This window comes from Mirounga angustirostris, unplaced genomic scaffold (genome assembly GCF_029215605.1).
Source record: "Mirounga angustirostris isolate CCGP_5_RB_7025 unplaced genomic scaffold, mMirAng1.0.hap1 SCAF_2, whole genome shotgun sequence".
Taxonomy (NCBI): domain Eukaryota; kingdom Metazoa; phylum Chordata; class Mammalia; order Carnivora; family Phocidae; genus Mirounga; species Mirounga angustirostris.
This window is the reverse complement of record NW_026991710.1, coordinates 12,229,762-12,251,463: the sequence shown is the minus strand read 5'-3', so window position 1 is coordinate 12,251,463 and position 21,702 is coordinate 12,229,762. Positions and strand designations below refer to the sequence as shown.

The following is a 21,702-nucleotide window of genomic DNA, read 5'->3' as shown; positions in this document are numbered from 1 at the left end:
AACAGGATCAAACAGCCACCCCTTCATTTTTCCAGTGTATTTCTAAGTTTCTGAGTATAGTAAGTCAGCTTTTGCCAATTGCCATGGTAAAAATTGAATCCCAGTCTCTGTCAGGAAGATGGCTATTTTCAAAATTCTTTTTTTTTTTAATTAGGTTTGTGATGATCAATTCCTGGCTTAGAGGCCACAGGGTTCTAGAATAGAAACTGAGCTAGCATGCCTGAAAATCATGAGACTTTCTTAATGTGAATGAGAGGGGGATAGTTATTTAAATAAAATTTAAATAAAATAAAATAAAAATAAAATTATTTTTAAAAAATAAGAGATCAGTTATAGACTGAAAGCATTTATTTGGCTTTTATTGGCTAATTTCATTAAGTCAGTGGAAATTGGTAGGGAAAAAATTGCTACAAATCTTAAAGGTTTATCCTTAGTCTTTCAAAAGCTTTATTTACTTTTAAGTGTATATGGGAGAAAATTGGCCTGTCCATAATAAAATATAGAAGATGTAAAACTAATATGCCATAAAAATTAAAATTCCTGTCTTCAGCTAAAAATTTCAAGAGATTTTGTTGTACTGCATAAAAACACACACGTCAAGTGCCAGATTGCTAATAGTCCTTGAAATTTTATTCCCTTTTTGTGTGAGGCAAATTTCCCACAGTGTTCTCCTATTCTAATGGTTGATTGATGGTTGTTTAAAAAAAAAAAAACCAAAAATATTAATTCGTGTGATTTTTTTTTTTTGCTTAAAAAATGTATTGAATAATAAGGACTTTGTAAATCAAGGGCAACAAAAGCATAACTTCTTTATTCTCTATTTGTGTTTAATAGGAGTTTTAAAGGGTACCTGGGTGGCTCAGTCAGTTAAGCGTCTGACTCTTGATTTCAGCTCAAGTCATGATCTCAGGGGGGAGTTGGCTTAAGATTCTCTCCCTCTTCTTCTCCCTCTGCCCCTCCCCCACCCATGCGCATGCACTCTCTCTCTCTCTAAAAGATAAATAAAATAAATCTTAAATAAATAAATAAATAAATAAATAAATAAATAGGAGCTTTAAATTAGGGATCACAAATGGAGTTTGCATAGAATTTAGTTTTTTTTAATTAGTGGGCAATATTTAAAAAGAGAAGATTTTACATAAAAATCCAGATTTCCATTTTTGTGAATAATTGGAAGATCTGGCAATACTGGTCTCACATCATGGTGGCACTTGCTAGACAGAGCATCTCCCCGACTCCCACCTGTGACCTCCAAGCTCCCAGAGGTTCATACCATACACTTGCCCTTTATGCTTTCTGCCTGCCCGTATAGGCTTTTGAATTTGCCATCCTTAATTTAAATATGATTTACAATGTGTTATAGGTCTGAAAATTAGCTTTGAAAGTTGCTGAGTTTTATTCCAGAATTCTGTTTGGGACAGTTTGTTTTTTGAAAAAGACCAATGCTTTCATTTTAATTGGATCCATAATTGATTGGCAGAAATGTAGGTCTTTTTAAATACATTGCATTGAAATTCAGTGTTTTATTGCAAAGTTGTATTGCAATTCATTTTACTGATTGATGATATTTTGAGTAAAGGCATTTATTCAGTAAAGGAACAAAAACAGTTTATGGACTAGACACTCCAAACATATGGCTAATCTTCTAAATGGATCAAATGAAACAAAGCCCAGTCCGTAAACCCACTTTCATTGAGCACCCACCATGGACAAGAGACCCATCATTTACCCAAAGTTGACAAAGAAGGAGTTTCCACCTCTTTCTAGGGAAATCAAACATAGGTAGAAATAGGGAAACCGAGAGTCTGAAGTGAGAAATAGCCCACCCGAATTTCAGGGAGAGCCCTCTGAGAGTTCAAGGCAAGGAGGTTCTTCTCCCATTCAGTGAAAGCCAAGTGAACTTGGACCTGTTGTTTGTTTTCCAAGTTCATTTTGACTTCCTCTATGACAAAATGGGTCTGGAGCATGATGAATGACAATGTGGGCTTGCTGGGGAGAGAGAGCAAGGGGCTTCCAGCTTGAAATCCTATGGTGGGCAGGTGTATTCAGGTGATGGCCCTGACTCATCATGAGATGGAATGTTTGAAATTGGGCAATGCAAATAAACCTCCAGGTGCATTGCTACAAGCCAACTTTTTCTCTTCTTCTGTTCACACTACTCCAAAGTCGTTTGGCCTTATTCTGCATGAGCGCATCATTTAATAACTATTATTTTTACAGTACATTGCCTGTCTGGTAAATACCAATGCAGACTTAAGAATGGCAAAGATGGATTGTAAGGTGGTCATTCCAAATGGCACAGACTATTGTTAATGTTCATTTTTTTAAAATTACCATCAACATGAACCCAAACTTTTAAAAAAGGTCTTGGAGGGGCGCCTGGGTGGCTCATTCGGTTAAGCATCTGCCTTTAGCTCAGGTCCTGGGATCAAGTCCTGCATTGGGCTCCCTACTCAGCGGGGAGTCTGCTTCTCCCTCTACTCCTCCACCTGCTTGTGTTCTCTCTCTCTCACACTCTCTGTTTCTCTCAAATAAATAAATAAAATCTTTAAAAATAAATAAAATTTAAAAAGTTCTCGGAGACCCTGTGGACATCTAGTACCCCCTCTCCTTTACAGGTTGAGAAGTACTTATCCAATTTAATTTTCAGTTTTGCAATACCAGCCGAAGCTCACAGAAGGAAAGTGACTTTCTCAAGCTCCCATAGTGTGAGTTAGGGGCAACAGTGGGATTAGAACCCACGTCTTATGTTCCTACCCTAGGTCACATTCCGTTCCATGGCAACTTGTTAACCATAAGAAATGTTGTTCAACAGTATGCGTTACAGACTTTTTTCGGATTAGTTTGGAAAACCTAATGTACCTGTGTAATACTGCAATGGGAAAATATGTTTTAAGTGAGACCAGCAATGAACCAATGCTGCTTGGAATGAATCAGTACTGTAAATAGGGCAAATGATTATCCCCATTTCCCAAGACTGAGGAGTTGCCTGGGAACAAGTTTGCCTATTATTTGCAAAACTTTGTTCTAGAAACCTATCCACACCTTCCATTGGATGGTTACAAACGAACAATTTTGTCATTAATTTCTGTGGGTTAAATACCGTTGTTAGGAGTTTAGGTAATTCCTTGCTGCCATCTAGTGGCCAAATCTAGAAGGGCCTTGGTAATTAACAATTTTCAATGAAACATTTTATTTAACATTGGAAGGCTTTGACACAAAAACAAACCAACTGGTCAAGTTAATTTAAGTCAGGGGATTGTTAGTAACTAGTTAACATTAAGCGCCCATAGAGAAGAGTGTCCGTATCTTAAGTACGTAGGCATCAACTTGCATGATGTGAGCACGTCAATGATGTTATGAAGTTATTAGTCACCCCTCCCCAAATACAAACACTGACTTTTAGCACCATTGGTTTCTTGATTTTGTACATTATATACAATAAAATTATACAGTATGATGCTACTGTTTGCAATTTTTCATGTGGCAGTTTAATACTCTAAAGTAACTCATGTTTCTTTTCCACCTGGACAATAAAAAAATAATAAAGACAATTAGCGCAAAAAAATGTTAGGAAGCCCATACCATTCTTATCATTTTGGTATTTTCCCTGATAGTCTTCTTTGGTGGGAGCAGCGGTAAGCACGTGGGGTGTGTTTGTGTATGCGCTGGGCAGGACAGTGTGCACCCACATTCCCACGCGGGCAGGAATGACGCTCTCTTGCACACATGCCTTATAAACATTGCTCCTTCTGTTCCCTCCACAATTTAGTGGGAACCTTTTCCATTTATAAGATTCGTATTTAACAGAACAACGTATCTTAAATGGCTGTGTGTCTCATGTGAGAGGACTGAGTCCCATGTTGTGGTCCACATGTTGGGTTCTGGGGTCTTGGCGGGAAGGCTGCAGCAGTGGGGGAGGGGCAGGGGGGGAAGGTCCTGCCGTCCTGGGGGCCCCGCTCGGGAGCCCTTCTCCCCTTGCATCTGCTGAGCTGCTCTGCTGGCCAGAAGACCACGGGACACATAGTAAATGCCCTTCCTTCTCTCCCATTTCCGGCAGCGTGGGCATCATCTATGGCTTTGTGGCAAACCACCACCTGAGGACCCAGATCGAAAAGACTCGGGAGTTGGCAGACAGCAACTTCAAAGACTTGAGAACCCTCCTGAATGGAACGCCAGAGGTAAAAACCACAAAGACGCTTGGTGTTTGGGGCCTTCTTGAGTCCCTGTGTATATGTGGAATCTCATTTGGACTTCTAGAAGCCCAGAAAATCAGAGTAGACAGGTGCTACCTTTGAATTTTGTAGATGAAGCAGTAAAAGCCCAGTGAGTGATTTTCAAAAGCGTACAAAAGCATCATTTCAGAACTGGTGTCATTTTTTTATTACTTTATTTTCCTTTATTTTAAGGTATAACATAAAATTATAGTATTTATTATATAATTGCTTAACTATTTTATGGGTCTCGTGATTTTTTTTAAAAAGAAACATCTTTGGGTGCCATTGTCCTTTCTCTTTAGCAATATAGTTAACCGCGCATGGTTTGCATGAAGTTACTCTGGTCATGAGACAAGAGTTTCAAGAGTTTTCTGCTTTATAAACACCCATTTGCTCACATCTGCATAGATGTGTAGAATTCCTTGGGACGGGGGATACACACACACACGTGCCCCCCCACATACACAAGTTGTTTTTGGAAGAAGGGGGATGGGGTGGCTGGAGGGCACGTTTTTCTGTATCCCAGAAGCATGTGATGTCTTGCCTGAGAGAATATTGTTTTTAAAAATATCTGAGTACATACTAGCCCAAATAATTGATAATGAGCTCCTGGGTACCAGTATGTGGAGAAGGATGCCTTCCTGTTGAATTCCCTCATCAGAGCCCGCCAGAATCCATGGGCTTTTTCACAAAGAGATGTGCTCTTCGAAGTTTGTTACATTCTAAACAATACTAACATATTAAATATTGTACCAGTGTTTAAAAATGGGGTTGGAACTAAAAGAGCAAAAACTGCAAACATTTTTTTTAATATTGAGGTTCGAGAAGCTAATTTTATTCATAGCTTTATAAGAGGGAAATGTTTCCTTTTCCCCATCTGTGAATAAAAATTCATATTTTTTTACCCACCATTCTAAAGACTCCAAAGTAAAGCCCTTTTCCTAAAAAGGTGGCAACGTTAAATATATAGCAGTCGTGGCCGGTGAACTTTGGGATTGCTTTTGGAATCTTGGAAGGATCGTAAATGGTCATGACTTTGGGGGGAAACTTACCTAGTTCAAAATACATGAAGAGGTCTAACAAATGTATAAAAAATGGGCAGAATGTAAATGATCAATTTAACTTGGAAATATAATTGGCCCCAAGCATAATAAGATATTTAACCTTACTCTAGTATTTGAAAAAACGAAAATTTAAATACTCATGTACGTTTTCACTGAGGGGATTGGCACTGGTTATTCAACCAATGGTAACACCCAGTGTCATGAAGGGTGTGGGGAAGCAGGTCCGCTAGGGCCCAGAAGACAGGAAGGTAAGCAGCGGCTCCAGAGGCCAGCTCGGTCGTAGCCACTGAATATAATGATTGGTCCTACTGCAGTAGATTACAGATGGCCTCGAATTCTTTTTAGTCCCTCGCTTGAAGAGGTGGATCTGTTTCCAATCCCTTGAATCTGGTCCGTGCCTGTGATTTGCTTTGACAAAAAGAACGCAGTGAGTGTAACCTTGAGCTAGCTCTGACCTCAGGCTTCCAGAGACCTCAGTGTTCACTCTTGCTCTCTTGCTGCCAAGACCATGGTGTGAAAACACCCAGGCTGGCTACTTAGAAGATGAGAGGCCACGTCAGGGGAGGGACCCGTTTGTCCCCAGCCATGCTGGCCCCGCCCCGACTCTCCACAGAGCCAATGCACAGAATCAGGAGAAATTAGAAATCCTATTTCCTAAGCCAAGAAGTTTTGGAGTGTTATTAAGAAGTCTGGGTATCAGAAAATACAAGTATCTCTAGGAACCTGCTTTCTTTTTAAAATGTTCTGATTCAGGATAGTTTTTGTTAAATCTCTCTTTATTTTGGCTTTGGACTTTAGCAGAATTTCATGCTTTTTTTTTTTTTTTTTTTTTTTTTTTTTTAGCAAATCAACTATGTACTGAGCCAGTATGCAACCACGAAGAAAAAGGCATTCTCGGATCTGGATAGTGAGTAAAACTTAAAGTTGCCTCAACTTGGTTGGTTGGTTGGTTGGTTGGTTTTGGCTAGAAGACGCTCTGGCCATCTCCCACGAAACATGGGCCAGGTGATCAAGTATGCCATTTCTACGACTTCTGCATCAAAGTTGGAGCAAAGCAGAACAATTCCCTAGAGTTAGAGACAATTTTCTGTTTGTTACCCGAGGAGTAAAACCCAGCCTTTATGGTAAGAATGCCTATGCTTTCCTGTGGTCACAAGTGCTCGTTCTGCCTTCCCCAGGTGACGGAGGAAATGGGTCTCTGTCAGGTCCACTGTTACAGATGGAGATGGGCTCCCCAGAGAAACCAGTGGGCTTCAGAAATAGGGGGGTAGTCAGTGCTGGTCCCTGCAGGCCCCCGAGGAGGTACCACATGGCCTTGCTCAGCGGTTCTCCCCCAGGGGCTGTTTTGCCTTCCAGGCAACATCTGGAGACATTTTGGTTGTCCCAGCGGGGGGGGGAGGCCGTACTGCCGGCTTCTGTGGGTAGAGCCCAGGGAGGCTTCTAAACACCCTACAACACACCAGACAACCCCCACCATGAAGAATTATCCAGCTCAAAACGTCCATGGTGTCATTGTTGGGAAACTCTGGCCTAGCTGAAGAGATCAGAGACACACGGCTTAACTTTATAAACACTGTGTTCCTAGGACAGGTTTCCCGTTACCTGAAAGCTGAGCCTTCCTGTGAATACTCTTGTAATCTGAAACGGCATAAAGCAAAGAAACGATTACCTTTAATTTATATGGAAACACTTTGGAGGGTTCCCAGACCCCAAAAGTCACCTCTCTTAGGCTTTCCTGATGCTAACGGATGCACACAGCAGCTGGAGACGAAGCCCAGAGCTCTGGGGCTCCACCCTGAGATACTGGACGTGATTCCTGGGGAAGGCGCCGGGGGGCGCCACTCTCGCGTCTCTGTATGGGCTCATCTCGCTACAAAACCAGCAGGGGACACCTGTAAGATTAAATACCCAGTCTGTGCTGATTGCTTTTTCACGGGAGACTGCTGGTGTGGGGACTTTGGACAGCGTGAAGAAATCTCCCCAAGAATCAACACCTAAATGGGGTCGAGGATGAAAAGAGGGCTTTCAGGGCAGGAGAGACCCCAGACGACTTTCCAAGGGAGGACATCCTGCAGCGGGAGGAAAATGCAGGTAAGAGGAGAGGACACTCGTGGAGCCTACCCTCACAGCCCCTTCTGCTTCTTTGCATTTAGATATTAAGTCATTGCTAGGAGGTGGAATTCACGAACAGCTAAGACCTAAAGTGATGCCCGTGCTTGATGACATCAAAGCCATGGCGGAAGGTAAGCACCACGCCGGAAATGGGTGAGAGAGGCTTCCCAGGATCACGCTCCCCTTTCTTGTTTTCCCCAGATGTGGGCATGCCCACAGGACAGGTAAAGACTCACAGCATCGCAATGGTTTGGTTTGGTTTGTTTGGGTTTTGTTTGTTTGTTTGTTTGTTTGTTTGTTTGTTTTAAAAAAGCTTGTGTCAAAGAGGTTGTATTAATTGTCTACAAGTCTTTTGAAATAAAAACAGCAGCATTTGATAGGAGCCTGCCACCTGGTTTTGTAAAGATGGTTATTGGAAGGCAGCCGTGCTCCGCCGGTTAGGGGGCATCTGACAGCAGATGTGGCCCACAAAGCCTGAAGTGTTTACCATCTGCCCCTTTTACGGAAAAAGCTTGTCGACTCTTGCTATAGAAGATGAGTAGCCTCGAGAAGTTTAGGTCTTTGGGGTCTATTGGTTACTCTTTCCTTTTCTCTGGAAAGAACAACTTTTGGGAAAGAGGAATCTGTAGAGATATCTTAAGACACCACAGTCAGTGATCTAAGTGAGCAGATGTACTGATTTTAAGAAACTACATATTCAATCACAATGAAAAAAAAAGACTCTGAGCCCCTTCCAAATGTTGAGGAGATACTGGTGCTAAGTGTTTGAGAGAGGACAATTTCATCTGTGCTTCACATTTGTCATCCTGCCCCTGTGAATTTTACTTTCACGAGCCAGGATTCCCGAGAAGACAGGCCACAAAGGAAGGACTTGTGTTGAAGTTGGAAGGTTACGCCCGTTCCTTTTGACATTCCTCCCTGCCACCCCCCCCCATCCCCTTAGAGTTCAAAGACATGGAAACAGGAAACGGGATGACATGCAGAACAGGCCAGGAGTTGGTAAGATTCATTTTAACCAACTGATTAGTCTTTCCTTGCTCTTCTCCTTGACCCTGCAACGGGTCTACCTGCAACTGAAGGCATGTCCTCTGCTATGGATAATGCTGAGATGCTTCCCTGATGCCTGCTCCCCTCGTCACCAACCATGTCCTTCCAGTGCAAGGAAACTGAGGCCCAGTGAAGGGATGTGATGTAAACACCCATGCCTCCTGCCTGCCTGTCTTCCTTCCATACCTGACCCCTGCCCATCCTTCTGGTCACTTTCCATCTCAGCCCCCCAAACCCCAAACCTTCCCTTCCAAACCACGGATCTCAGCGTTTATTCTACCGTAGGTCTCTAGACATAATTCTCCCTCAGACCCCGGTACTGCACGTGCATCGTCGGCCTGTTGATTTTGTTCATGTCTTAATTCCCCTCGCTTGTGTCTGAAGATACCCAACACAGTGTCCAGCCCAGAGCGGATTGTCATTTCTTGAACAAATAAAGGCCTGCAGAGCTTCATTTTCTAAGCGTGGAATACTGTAACTTTGCTGGTGATGGAGCGGAAAATGGATTACATTCTTTCATAGTCCTGCTTCAGTTGCTAGGCAACTCCTTTTGACTTTACAAGCTTCCTGATCTTTTACTTTTAATGTCTCAGGTCCTTTGATTTTTTCTTTAGTTGCCCTTGATGCGCTTTGTGGATATATCTATCTCTTCAAATCAGATTATAGTTGTTTTCATTTGCTTTGGGAATTTTGCTGATGATTCTTGGAGGTCTTTTGGAGGCGCCATTGATGTGATATCAATGCCAAAGACCCTTCACGTGGCTTAAACAACAGGAAATATATCACACGTGACAAGATATTGGACGTATGGTGGTTCCAAAGTTAGCTGATTCGGGGGTTCAACAACACTGTCAAGGAGCCCTTCCCCGCCCACCCCCACCCCCCCCGCCCTATTCTGTGGTTAGCAGGAGGTATTACTTAACCAACCACCAGGAACAGACAATGAAAGGAGGTGGGGACCTGGTGGCTCCTCATCCCCTCACTGGGAGAATCGTCACTCCTGTAAAATGCTGATCCTTCACTTCCCACATCTTCGGCATCGCTCTTGCTGATTATCCTCCACGTGCCCTCATCATAGCTTCGTGTGTTTGCACTTCACCAATGGGTTAATGATTTGGGCTGGCTCTGTGACCTTTACAATCAGATGTCTCCAGTCATCTCTCTTCTCTTGGAAACATTTCTTGAGTAATTATGGGTCATTTCCCCCAACACATATAGAAAATCTGTCTCTATCTGGCTTTCAACTAAGTGGATTATTTGCTCATGTAACTGACACTGGCTTCAGGTAAGGCTTGATCTAGTGGTGAGATTCTTTTCACCCAGCTGTTCTCTACAATGTCTGTATCATTCTAATGCAAACTTCCCTTATAATTGCAAGAGGGCTAACACCGGCCACATTACTCCTCCTCCTCAACCAGATTTCCCTCCAATTGGGCCAATTGGGGTTCCACAGCCATCTTTGGACCAGTGCTACACAGGGGAAATGGGTTAAGTGGGAGGTGGGACCCATGTTATCCAAACACAGGTCTGCTGCAGTGCAGGAGACAGATGACATGGCTTCTGAGATGTCAACCAACACAGTCCACAGCAAGTGTTTGTAGAAATCATTAGCCATAAAGTAATATTTAGAGTGTTGAGGGCCTTGAGTGTTGAGGGCCTGCTTTTCCTAAATCCTGTTAGTTCTCACAAGAGTTCTGTGTGATCGGTATAGTCACCTCCATTTTACCAACTCAGGACAGTAAGGCTCAGAGATGATGTAACTTGTCCAAGACCAGGTAGCTGGGGAGTGGTGGAGCTGGGATTCAGATGCAGGTCTGACTACGAAGACTGTGCTACCTGGTCCACACTAGATGGTATTTGGGTGCCAACACCATTGGAGAGTGTCAAGCTGTAGGGTGTTTTTGTGCCGTCCATGGCAAGACAGCCCAGAGTAACTTTGGAGGAGGAGTTAGGAATCTAGAGTTCAAGTGCTGCTGTGGCCACGGGAGGATGCCAGGCATTTGGAAAACTGGTCTTCCGAATTCTCCGGCTCCAAAATTATGTGATGGTAAATTCTGTGCAAAAATATATGACTGGTGCAGTGTGGTTGCTATGTACCTTTACTTTTGGCCCATGATTTGCCCAATTTTTAATGTTTTAATTATAATTTCCTTTGGATTAAAGGCCATGGAAACAGATTTTGTTTTTCTCTTCAGTGCTTCCTGTGTTAGTGTTAAAGTTTTATTATTTTTTTAAACAGGCTGAATACGTTAAAGTTTAGCCTCTGGTGTTGCCAGAACATTTTATACTATGCTTAATAAACTGCTTTGACAATTTCTTTTGGTCCTTGAAGGGGAGCACCATTCCTGGAGGTCCTACAATGCCAGGCCAATGTGCGGAGTGGACGGAGTAAACTCTCATTCCGTTCCCCTTCTCCAAAAACCCATTTAATATATTGTCCTTCGATAGAGGATGTATCAGATATTAAATTGATAAGAACAGATACTGCGCTGGATCTTAACCAAAAGGCTGAGAATCAATGCTTTGACGAATTTTTTGCTAAAAATTCTTTGCAGCTTTACGTGTTTAGTGGCTTTGGAGAGAGCAGAACCATGCGAATTCATCTGTGTAAATCTTATTTGAGCTGCAGATCAGGACCTACAAAGGAAATGTGCTATGAGCTGGTAAAATGTTAATTAATTAAAATTGAGAATCTGAAATATCTTTCCACTGACTTCAGATACATAATATATGTGATCTTGCTAAGTCTGGAATGACTCCCAGAGTTGTAACCCAGTAGATATTTTATAGACATAAAATACTTTGAAGCCTTTGGAAAATATATATATATATTTATTACCTCTGAGTCTTTCTTGGAACATGACAGAATAGTACCCATAACCCAGAATGTCTATAAACTGTGCTTAAATGGACACATGTATTCTGGGCCATCAGTTTATTTTATCACCCATCATTCTTGGTTGTTGTTGTCTCTTGCCTTAAAATACCTTCTCTTAAAATGGAAACGACTATGAGAGGTAAACCACATTAAAATGTGAGGTGTGTGTTGTATGATGGGAGGCATACTTTGGCACACTCTTTTGCATCCTGTCATGTGTTTTTAGCTGCAACCCTGTTCTTTGTTTCTTGTTTTTGCTGTGGTAGACATTCATTGAGCCTCTAATATGAGCCATGCTTTGCTGATAATCCTGGGAGGTAGGTACAAGAGATGAGACATTGACTCCCAGAGTGACTCTTTGACAAAGTCTTAAATATTATTATATCTCCAACACTGTTAAGACATGACTGGACCAAAATTCAAAAGAAACGATTGAAGCAGATGTTAGGATTTTATATCTAGGTAACGTGACAGAATTTGGGGCCAGTGGTCATACGGTCCAATCCTGGACGCCTCCCCCAGTCTCAGGGTAAATCACCAGAGCTGGGTTGCAGTGCCATCTTGGGTGACAAGGACAATGCCATCTCCTAAGAGCATACCTGCTAGGACACAGCCGAGAATCATAGACTCTCCTAAGAACCAAGAGATGACCCAACCAGCTCCCCAGTTTACACATGAGGAAACTGAGATCCCCAGAGGTGAAAGAGTTTGCCCAAGATGCTATCACAAGGTGATCGCAGAATTAGGATAAGACCTCAGGTGAGATCCCACAACACGAGGCACTAAAGTGTGTGTGTGTGTGTGTGTGTGCATGTGTGTGTGCGTGTGTACGTGAGGTTTGAGCACTCAAGTTTTATGTGGTTGCCAGGGAAAGTTAGGGAAACCAGTTCTTAAGGGCATTCACACTTTTGCTTGTAACGTCCAAGTGTGGCTTGATGCTCTGCCATCTGTTCTGTGAGCCTAGAAGACTTGCTGGCTTAGTAGAAAAGCAGTGCCCTCTGATTTAAATTTCACATCTTTTACTGCTGTGGCTTTAAGTCACTGTAGAAAAGTGTTGTAAGTCACGACCTCCCTGGTCATGAATACATAGCTGTACACCTCAGAAAAATCAGGATAGCAAGTAATTAGCAAGGATTTCCTAGTATAAGAATGTGTCTTGGGCTGGGAGGCTCCCCAGATAGAACAGATGGACTCACTGCCATCAAGGAATCTCATTCTGATGCCCATATTTTGTGATGAATGTGGTGGTGGTTTCACCATGTTCAGATGAGGAAATCGCCAAAGAACTTTCAGGAATTGGTTTCTGGCGACCAGCAAGTGGCAAGGCTGGGATCTGCACCTAGACCCGCTTGAACCCAAAACTGCGCTCTTCACCTGCTGCTCTGTGTTTACTTCCAGCTCTCTGAATATCCCTTACTAAGCTATGTCTGGGTGTGATCAGTCTTGATGTGGGTTAAAACCGCTCGGGGTTGAAAGCACCAGCTTGTCAGGGCTGGCCTCTTCAAGGCTGGGTGATGCTAGGGAAGTGACACCTTTCCCTGCCATGACTCTTCCTGTGCTGGCCAGTGAATGCTGCACCTCGGTGTCCCCCTTGCATTGAAGGGCTGATTCTTGCTCCTTCTTGTCTGAAGAGCCCGCAGGTGGGAAAGCTGGGCCAGCTGGAGTAGCTGGGCAAGGAGGCCAAAGCGGCTGCCTCCCAATGTCTTTTATGAGCCCACCTCAAGGTCCCTGAGGGTACTTTGTAGAGGAGAAGGAGTTTCGCCATCGCCTGCCTAGTGGGTGCGTCTGTTCTGAAGCCAGGTGTGTCCCCACAGCAATCAAAGAGACCAAAGAAGCCTTGTTGAACGTGAACAACACCTTAAAGGAGCTGAAGAAGTCAACCGCACAGCTTAACACCAGCCTCAGTGACGTGAAAATGAACGTGGAGCAATCACTCAGTGACCCCATGTGCTCTGTCCCACCAGTGGCGACCACTTGTAACAGCATACAGGTGTCTCTCAGCCAGCTGGATGACAATACCAACTTGGATCAGGTGAGCTGGGGACCCTGCTACAGGCCAGGGCCACTGGGACACCTGTCAGGAGCATGGTGGCCTGGGTCTCTGTCGGGTTTCCGATCGCCACGTTGGTGCGGCTGCAGCTGGGGAGAAGGAATAACGGGAAGCCCCTAGTTAAGTGTCCTCTGCGGTTGATTTGGTGGAACCTACCAGAATGAATTCAGCTTTAAAAAGAAAAAAGGAAATAGAATGTGTTTTTGTAGACCTTTAAAAATTAAAATATAGTTTCAAATGACATGCCTCGTATATTAACCACATATGCTTAAATATAAGGGAATTCTCCACATTCCAAAGGGAAAATGGGCGGGGGGAGAATCTGGAGCAATTTGAATATATGAAGTCCTGAAATAGAGATAAAATAATCATGTTTCCTCATGATTTTTAATGCATTGAGGTAGTGGTATATACATGCCACACTTCTTATAAAACAGTATCTTAATATGACTCTGCTCTTCTCACCTTTCATCTCATGGGTCAGCATCATGCAGATTCTTCACCTTCAGTCTCAGTGTGTATGTATGAGTTATGCATATCACTGTGGTCACCAGTGCATGGTTTTTCAGAGGCTGGGATCTTCCCTTGCATTTGAATTGTATGGGATCGAGTCTTCTGGGGGTAACTTTTTATTTTGATGTCTTTTCAAACATGCAGAAAAGTTGCAAGAATGGTACAAGGCACTCCTGTCTACACCCTTTACCCAGATGCACAAATTGCCAGCCTTTTGCTCCATTTGCTTCATCCTATTTTATCTGTTTATCAATCTGTGTATCTACCATCTACTCATATTGTCATTTATATGTATAAAATACTATGCATTTTGTGCTTTTCTCAATCACTTGTCGGTAAGTTGCAGACTATGTCCTTTTACCCCTAAATATGTCAGTGCATTTCCTAACCATACACAACCTTTATATAGTTCTCAAAATTAGGACATGTAACGCTGACCCAATATGAGCATCTAGTCCATGGTCTATATTCAAATTTTGCTGATTTTCCTAAAAAACTGACTTTACAGCTGTTTTTCTTTCTCCATTCTAAGGGCCAGTCCAGGGTCATATGTGGTCTTTAGTTGTCATGTCTGTTTAGTTCCTTCAATCTGCGATAGTCCCCTGCCCATCTTCTTCTATTCTGACATTGACACTTTTGAAGACTGCAGGCCATTTATTTTATAGAAGGACCTCAATTTAAGTTTATCTGGTGTGCCCTCATGATTAGATTGGAGTTATGCATACTTGCCGGGGATATCACAAGAGTGATATTGTGTCTTTCTTGGTACATTATGTCAGGAGGTCTGTGATGTTTGTCCCAGTCTTGGCGAGAGATAGAACACTTTAAATCCATGTACAGTGCTGTAAAGGAAAAATGTATTCCAGACCACTCACCAACATAACGTTGGTTGTATTGCTTTTAAACATATTTTTTAAAAGGTTATTTACAACTTTATTGAACGATATTCAGTACCTGAAGTGTGAGATCGCATGTGTTTGATCTGTGTTAAATTTCTTTCCCTAATTTTTGCTAACTGCCCCAGGAGCCCTCCAAACATCTAAAACTTAATGCCTGTAAAGGCCCCTCGAGCTAAATGTCTTTTTCCCCAAACAATATTCTATTGTTCAAAAGAAACTTAAACCATACCCTATAATATAGAGACTTTGGGACTTGGATATAAGATGACTCCCTTTTTTATGACAAATAGTGTTGGGAGTAACCACCTTGCCTTATATTTTGTTTTATGAATTTTCAGCTCCCATCTTTGGATCAGCAAATTGATAATATTAATGACGTTCTTCAAACAGATTTGTCCAGCCTGGTCCAACAGGTATGTTTTTTGGGGGGGGAAAAAAAAATTACAATGGTGTTTTACATCATATTAAAGCGTAGACTAGTACATAAGAAAAGAGGTAACTGCAAAAAAAAAAGCCCTAAAATTTTGGAAAGGGGGTTGCCAAGAAGGGTGTTAACTATTATCCTCCAGGTAATTTCGCTCATTGCACTTAAAGAAATTTGTGTTAAGCATCTGTTGTGTGCAAAGCACCATGCTGGAGATAAGAAGCAAAAGATGATCTTGTCTTCCTGGGACTCAGAATTCGGTAGGTGTAGGGCCGAACCCCATACTGACTGACGTGAGGTGCCCTCCCACTCTGGTGCGTCAGCCTGTTGCTTCGTCTCCTCCCCCTTCTGCACATTCCTACACGCTGTGGGCTATGCCTGCCTCTCTCCCCTTCACGCAGCCACTTAGGCTACTAAGTACTAGCTACTTAAAGCATTCGAAATCACTTTCTTAAAGATTTATTTATTTGAGAGACAATGAGAGAGAGAGAACGAACAAGTGGGGGGAGGGGCAGAGGGAGAGAGAGAACCTCAAACGGACTCTCCGCGCTGAGCGTGGAGCCCAACATGGGGCTCGATCTCACGACCCTGAAATCATGACCTGAGCCAAAATCAAGAGTCGGAGGCTTAACCAACTGAATCACCCACACACCCCGACATCACTTTCTTAGTGAGGCCTTTCCCGGGCATCTTGACCATGTCAAACCCTTTTTAACACATTCTTCCAGCACAGCAGATAGTCTTTGTTAAGATCATCATAACTGTAATTATTGCTTTAATGTCTCTATTGTCTCACTGGCATGTAAACTCTAAAACCGGCAGGGGCTACGTTGGTCTAGAACATCATCATTTCCCTGATTGCCTACCAATTATTGCTGTTTATTCAACCTATATGTTGAGTGCACAATAAACATTTCTTTGTAGATTATGATTCAATAAGTATGCCCTGGGCCTGCAGGAAAGGGAGGGAATAGTGTTATTCTTGACTCTGTCTTTCAGCATGGGTATCAAAACATCTTCACATAATCTGTTAAACACTCATCTACTGACAAAATTAAGTGTCACCTTAAACAAGTCATTAGAAACTCCTGGTCTTTGTGAACAGGTGTCCCCTCATTTGTTAAATGAGGGAATTGATCCAGGAGATCTATAAGGCCTCTTCGACCATAAAACCTCTTTCAACAGTTGACCTCCACAAGTCCAAAGGCAGATAAAAGCAGAGGGGTCAGGTGTACACTCATCCAAACAAGGACCTGTGCGCTGGTTCACGTAGTCACCGTTGAGGGAACAGAAGTGGTAGCTGTTCTTTTCCTGGCATCGATGTTACCAGGCTAAACTGGAAACTTGCTGGCACCATAAATCTTATAAAGTCTGTCACCTAGATTGGACTGCTGTAAGAGCCTGTCAAAGGCTGGGTGGCTTCTCAACGAGAGAAATTTATCTCTCACAGTTCTGGCAGCTGGAAGTCCAAGATCAGAGGGTTAGCATGACCGAGTTGTGGCGAGAGACCCTTCCAGGTTGCAGACGGCCGTTTTCCCATTGTATCTTCACGTGGTGGAGAGAGCTGTGTGGGTTCCCCTTTTATAAAAACACTGATCCCATTCATGAGGCTTCACTCTCATGATCTAATCACCTCCGGAAGGCCCCACCTCCTACTACCGTCACTCACGTAAGGGGATAGGATTTCAGGCTATGATGCCAGGGACAGGAGGTGGGGGTGCCAGACATTTGGTCCATAACAGGTTGTAACTGATACAGTGTTCCCCAGCAGATAGCTAAAGACACCAGCAGACAGCGAAGAAACACAGAATACACCGCTTCCCGAGGAAATGCTGTCTGTTCAGCTGAGTTACTTAGAAATAATGACATCTTCTTGTCCCAGATTTAGCCCCAAAATGACATGGCTTGGAGTGGCTGTTTTTGTTTTCACTTCAGCGTCACTAAAATGTACGTCCTCTATAAGCTGTGTGTTCGGTGAGACTAGATCCCCAGTCTTACTTCCTAATTGCCTTGGAAAATACGACTCTGATTTGGGTAACTCACTTTCTACCTGCACATGGAACATTGCACAGATTGGGGCTTCTCAGCCTCAGCACTGTCAACACTGTTGATGATTCCCTGTGGTGGGGCTGTCCCAGACGTTGTAGGGTATTTACAAGCCCCTGGGTCCCTGCTCACACAGCACCATTGTCATGATAACCAAAATGTCTCCAGACATTGTCAAGTGTCCCCTGGAGGACAGAACCACCCTCAGTTGAGAAACACTACTATAGATAATATAAATTAACAGTTTAAAAGTGAAAAACTTTTAGCAAAGTCTTGGATGGATACAATTTAAAGGGAAAGTCTTCCCTTAAGGGGAATTTTTTTGGTAGTCTTTTAATGACCATATAGTGATGATTTCAGCCTTAAGATGACTGTTAGAATTTTTATTTTGCTTCTCTCCTCCACGTTAAGCTGAAAACTGAATACTCATTAATTACCCTTCTACTCACTATGTGTATCAATTTACTTTGAACTATTTTCTAGGGCTATAAATCCTTTAATGATATTCCCGAGATGGTGCAAAATCAAACCACAGACATCATATCAGGTGAGAGAGTTTGAAGTCATTTTGTTTCTCTCTTTGTTAAAAATTGGATGATTAGTACCAAAAAAAATGTATTGTTAAGAAGTGTTTTTGTTTTGTTTTTTTCTCTTTTAAAATTCTCTCACTGATCTGGAAGATTAAATGAGTATCAGAGATTTTTAATTATGCCACCTTCACACAGCGATTTAGATTTTAAGAAATAATAATCTTATTGAACTCTGATTAACATCGTCCTGCTGGCCGGAGGTGGCAAGGTCAAGGGCCACACTCTAGTGACCAGGCCTCATCTTGAGCTGTCAGAGCTAAAGACAGCCGTGGTTGAACTAGGAAGGTCACATTTTGATTGGTTTCACTGGGGAAAAACTGTAGATTATTATATTTCCTAAAAACAAAACAAAACTTAAAATTCATTTTTTTTTCCAGGAATACTATGTATAAGGATTTATTTTGTCTTTTTAGGAAGATGTTCGTCTGCCTTCTGATGTTGCTGTAATGGTATCTTAGGCTCTTAGGGTTGCTTAGGATTTTTGGAGGAGCAGGACCAATATTGAGAGAATTCTCCTAGTCTTAAATAATTGAATCACGTTGTATTCAGGTTGTGGTATTCAGGGTGAATGCACAGGGAAAGAGTGCAGTATACACAGTTCTTTGTGCAGCAATGGCAATAGACAGGGGTTATTTGCTTAAAGAAGAAATCTCAGAAGCTAGGTGAGATTGTCTTCTTCTTTTAAATCATCTTCTTTTTGCTTCCTTTTATCTGTTGACCAAGTGGTTTTAAAATGTTGTGTTAGAGGTATTTGATTTTTTTTTCCCCCTAATAGTGTTCTTTCAACCCTTTAAGACTTTGGGTAAAAAAAGTATTTTATCCTATTACACAGTGCTTTAAATGTTTTGTGTGTTCCTTTTTGTTTCACCTAAGATTCTACTTTAAAATATTAAGAGATTAAAGACATCTTATGCTAGCATCTGAAGGCTAACACGCTCTGTATGTCCGATAGCCACCTGCTTACTAATTTCTGTGTTTACTTTTTGCTTTTTGTTCCCCCTTTCTGGACCTCTTCTGCCAATACGTGCAGCCCTCCCTTGTAAGTCTGGCAAAGCGAGGTGTGCAGTATGCGTGAGCGAGGCCCATTGCGCACGGTCATTGCCTCAACACAAGCCAGAGTTTTCCCAGGTCTGGGCGAGTGTCAATCACTCCATTCACGTGAATATCAGTTGCTTATTTTCATGTCCTTCCAAAACAAATAAAACCCCTTAGCTCCCATGTTTTGATCATTCGGTCCTACCCCGCACACTTAGTTTGAGTGCTTACTGTGTGCCAGGCTCTGCGGGGCTCCGGCGAAGGGAGATGAATAAATTGTGCTCCCCGCCTGCCCTTCAGCTGAGCACTTACACAGATGCCATTTTCCACACTCTGGCAACATGACAAGGCACACACAAGGGATCCAGGGGGGAAAGGGTAGTGGAAGGCTTCTTGGAGGAAGACACGTCCAAACTGGGGCCTGAGGGAAGTATCTGGGGAGAGAGGATACCAGCCATGTACAGAGTCACCCAAGTTGTCAAGGCCAGGGAGCTGTGTCGTGTGGGAGGGCAGGACAGCCTGAGAAGCAGAAGGAACCTGATTCGGAGTTGAGGGAACTGTTCAAAGGGGAGGGAGAGTCTGCATCCCACATCTCTCAAACTCCCAGAAATCCCAGAGTCAAAGAAGAGACCCACCGAGTCACCTTGTTGAGGATCCTGGAGCCTCTGGGTACATTTAGAGGAGAATTGAACCACTGTGGGCAGCAGTCTCCTCCTGGGAGCTCTGTGTGAACAACACCCTTTGAAGAAGATTCCCACCATTTTATGTCACTCCATTTTGATTCATGTTGCCATCTACCCAAAGTTCACCTGGGATTTCATTGTGAGAACAGCGAATCTCTCTGCTGGCTGCAAAGAGATTGATCTCCCTTTTCAGGATCAGTGGATGTTTAACTGATTAGCATGTTGTTAGTACGTCCATGTCAAGAATCACTGCAGATAGCACCAACTTCAGACCTGTGTGAGCATTAAATTAGATGACGTCTGTGTCCTGGATAGCTTTGATCCCAGGACCTATCACAATGGACAAACACTTTCCAGAAAATTAGAACTTCTCTTCTCTCTGAAAGGTTAGGATGGATGTTAACAGAAACTCTTTGACCACTGGGAATACATTGTTATCTGCATAGGAGAGAGCACAGATGTACTTGAACACATCTCAATTTGTATGAGTCAAATCAAATTTTAACAAAAATGTTGCCTGGGACCACTTGTTCAAAAAAATTGTTCCTGGCGAATTACTGTGTTCCTGAATGCTATTTCTTATTAAACTATTTTTCCAAAATCATTTAACCAAAGCTTTGGTAGACAAACCTGGGATTTAATCCCATTTCTAGTGCTTTTCTGGAAAAAGAAAAAAAAAAGATCTTTGGGCAAGTAATTTAACCTCGATGGGCCTCAGGGTCACTTAGTAAAATAGGAAGAAGAATATCTACCTCGGTGGAATAAATGAGTTAACATTTATAAAAGTGCCTGGTCCATGGTAGGCACACCATAGGCTTTACTTCCAGATTCATTTTATTTTTTAGTGAAATAAGCAGCAGAAGAAAACTCTGGCTTGACTTCAGCACCATGTCATTAAAGTCAGCACCCATAGCTTGCTGTTCTGTTAAGTAATTGCTCTTTGATGGTCTTGGCTACATTCATGCTTGTAGAACCTTTCCATGGTTAAAACACACGCATAACATGGGGAAAACTTAAAGTGGTTGAAGCTTTTCATTTTGGTTCTGAAACAGAGTTTCTGTTTCCCTTAGGTTTGAAAATGCATAACCTGGGTATCTTTGTTTTCAGATATCAAAAGTACCTTGAATTCCCTTGGTTCAGATATTGAAAACATAGGCGAGCAGATTCCGATTCAGGATAAGCTGTCCAATTTCATGGGTTACATTAATGACACTGAAACTTACATCCACCGAAATTTACCCACATTGGAGGAGTATGATTCATTCAGGTGAGTGCCCCACCCCCCGGAGCCGGCAAGCTAGGGGGCGAACCTTGCTCTGGAACAGGGTAGGAATCAGACATGATAACCAGGATCATCTTGTGAGAGAAGACTGTACAAAGAGCACATAACCTGGTATGTGTTAACCCTACTTTATGTTTATTTAATAAGTTGGAGTGCTCGCTTTAGCAGCACCTATGGTAAAATTGGAACGATACAAGGAAGATGAGCATGACCCCTGCACAAGGATGGCATGCAAATTCATGAAGTATTATGTATATTTTTAAAAACTGAAGACTGGAAGTTCTTGAGCCAAGAAGTCAATAATTTGCGATTTTGATGTCATTAATGGCTTTTAGAATCTTCGTTATAACTATCTAATGTGTGTAAAAGGATTTCAAAGCCTAAAAGGAATTAAGGAGGGCATTTGGATAATATTCTTTTCATTGTCTTATAAAATCAACACATCAAGGTTGGTTCTTAGAGAAAGAACATCCTTGAAATGAGTAAATTGCTCGAGAGCTCAGGTAAGCAGTGCGGTCCTCAGCTGTGGATTGCCCCATTAGAAAATGTTAGCCAGTGGGGTTTGGCTTTGGAGACGACAGTGGACATCTCAGGGAGGAGCGCTAGGGAGTGGTGGACCTACAGACCTGAGTTACTTCAAGGACCATGTGACATGTAAGATGTGCTCTCCCTCTGAAAGGCTCAGCCCCACCACCTGTCACTTTCAGAATCATTCTTACTGCCCAAACTCATGGAGATTCCAGAGACTTCCATTCCTGTTCAGGTATTTACTATGCAAGAACCCAAGATAAATAATAAAATAATAACAATAATTGCTAGCAATTCAGGAACAGTTACGGCCTGCTCTCCAAAGCACTGTACA

General features: G+C 42.5%; 1 protein-coding gene and 2 non-coding genes across 10 annotated transcripts in view; 2 read left to right on the top strand and 1 right to left on the bottom strand.

Annotated features, from left to right (window-relative positions):
* PROM1 (prominin 1) overlaps nt 1-21,702 on the top strand; it is a 131,749-nt gene that overhangs the window by 66,356 nt on the left and 43,691 nt on the right. For all 8 annotated transcript variants that reach the window (XM_064584310.1, XM_045881446.3, XM_045881444.3 and 5 more), the window contains 7 exons: nt 4,061-4,181; nt 6,125-6,188; nt 7,435-7,524; nt 13,133-13,350; nt 15,119-15,193; nt 17,734-17,797; nt 20,666-20,825. In XM_064584310.1, coding sequence (XP_064440380.1) covers nt 4,061-4,181; nt 6,125-6,188; nt 7,435-7,524; nt 13,133-13,350; nt 15,119-15,193; nt 17,734-17,797; nt 20,666-20,825 — 792 coding nt within the window. The remainder of the gene's footprint in view (nt 1-4,060; nt 4,182-6,124; nt 6,189-7,434; nt 7,525-13,132; nt 13,351-15,118; nt 15,194-17,733; nt 17,798-20,665; nt 20,826-21,702) is intronic.
* LOC123849187 (U2 spliceosomal RNA) lies at nt 10,770-10,960 on the bottom strand. Its single transcript, XR_006792013.1, has one exon. It is a non-coding gene; the product is annotated as a U2 spliceosomal RNA (small nuclear RNA).
* Nucleotides 20,993-21,099, top strand: LOC123849082 (U6 spliceosomal RNA). Its single transcript, XR_006791925.1, has one exon. It is a non-coding gene; the product is annotated as a U6 spliceosomal RNA (small nuclear RNA).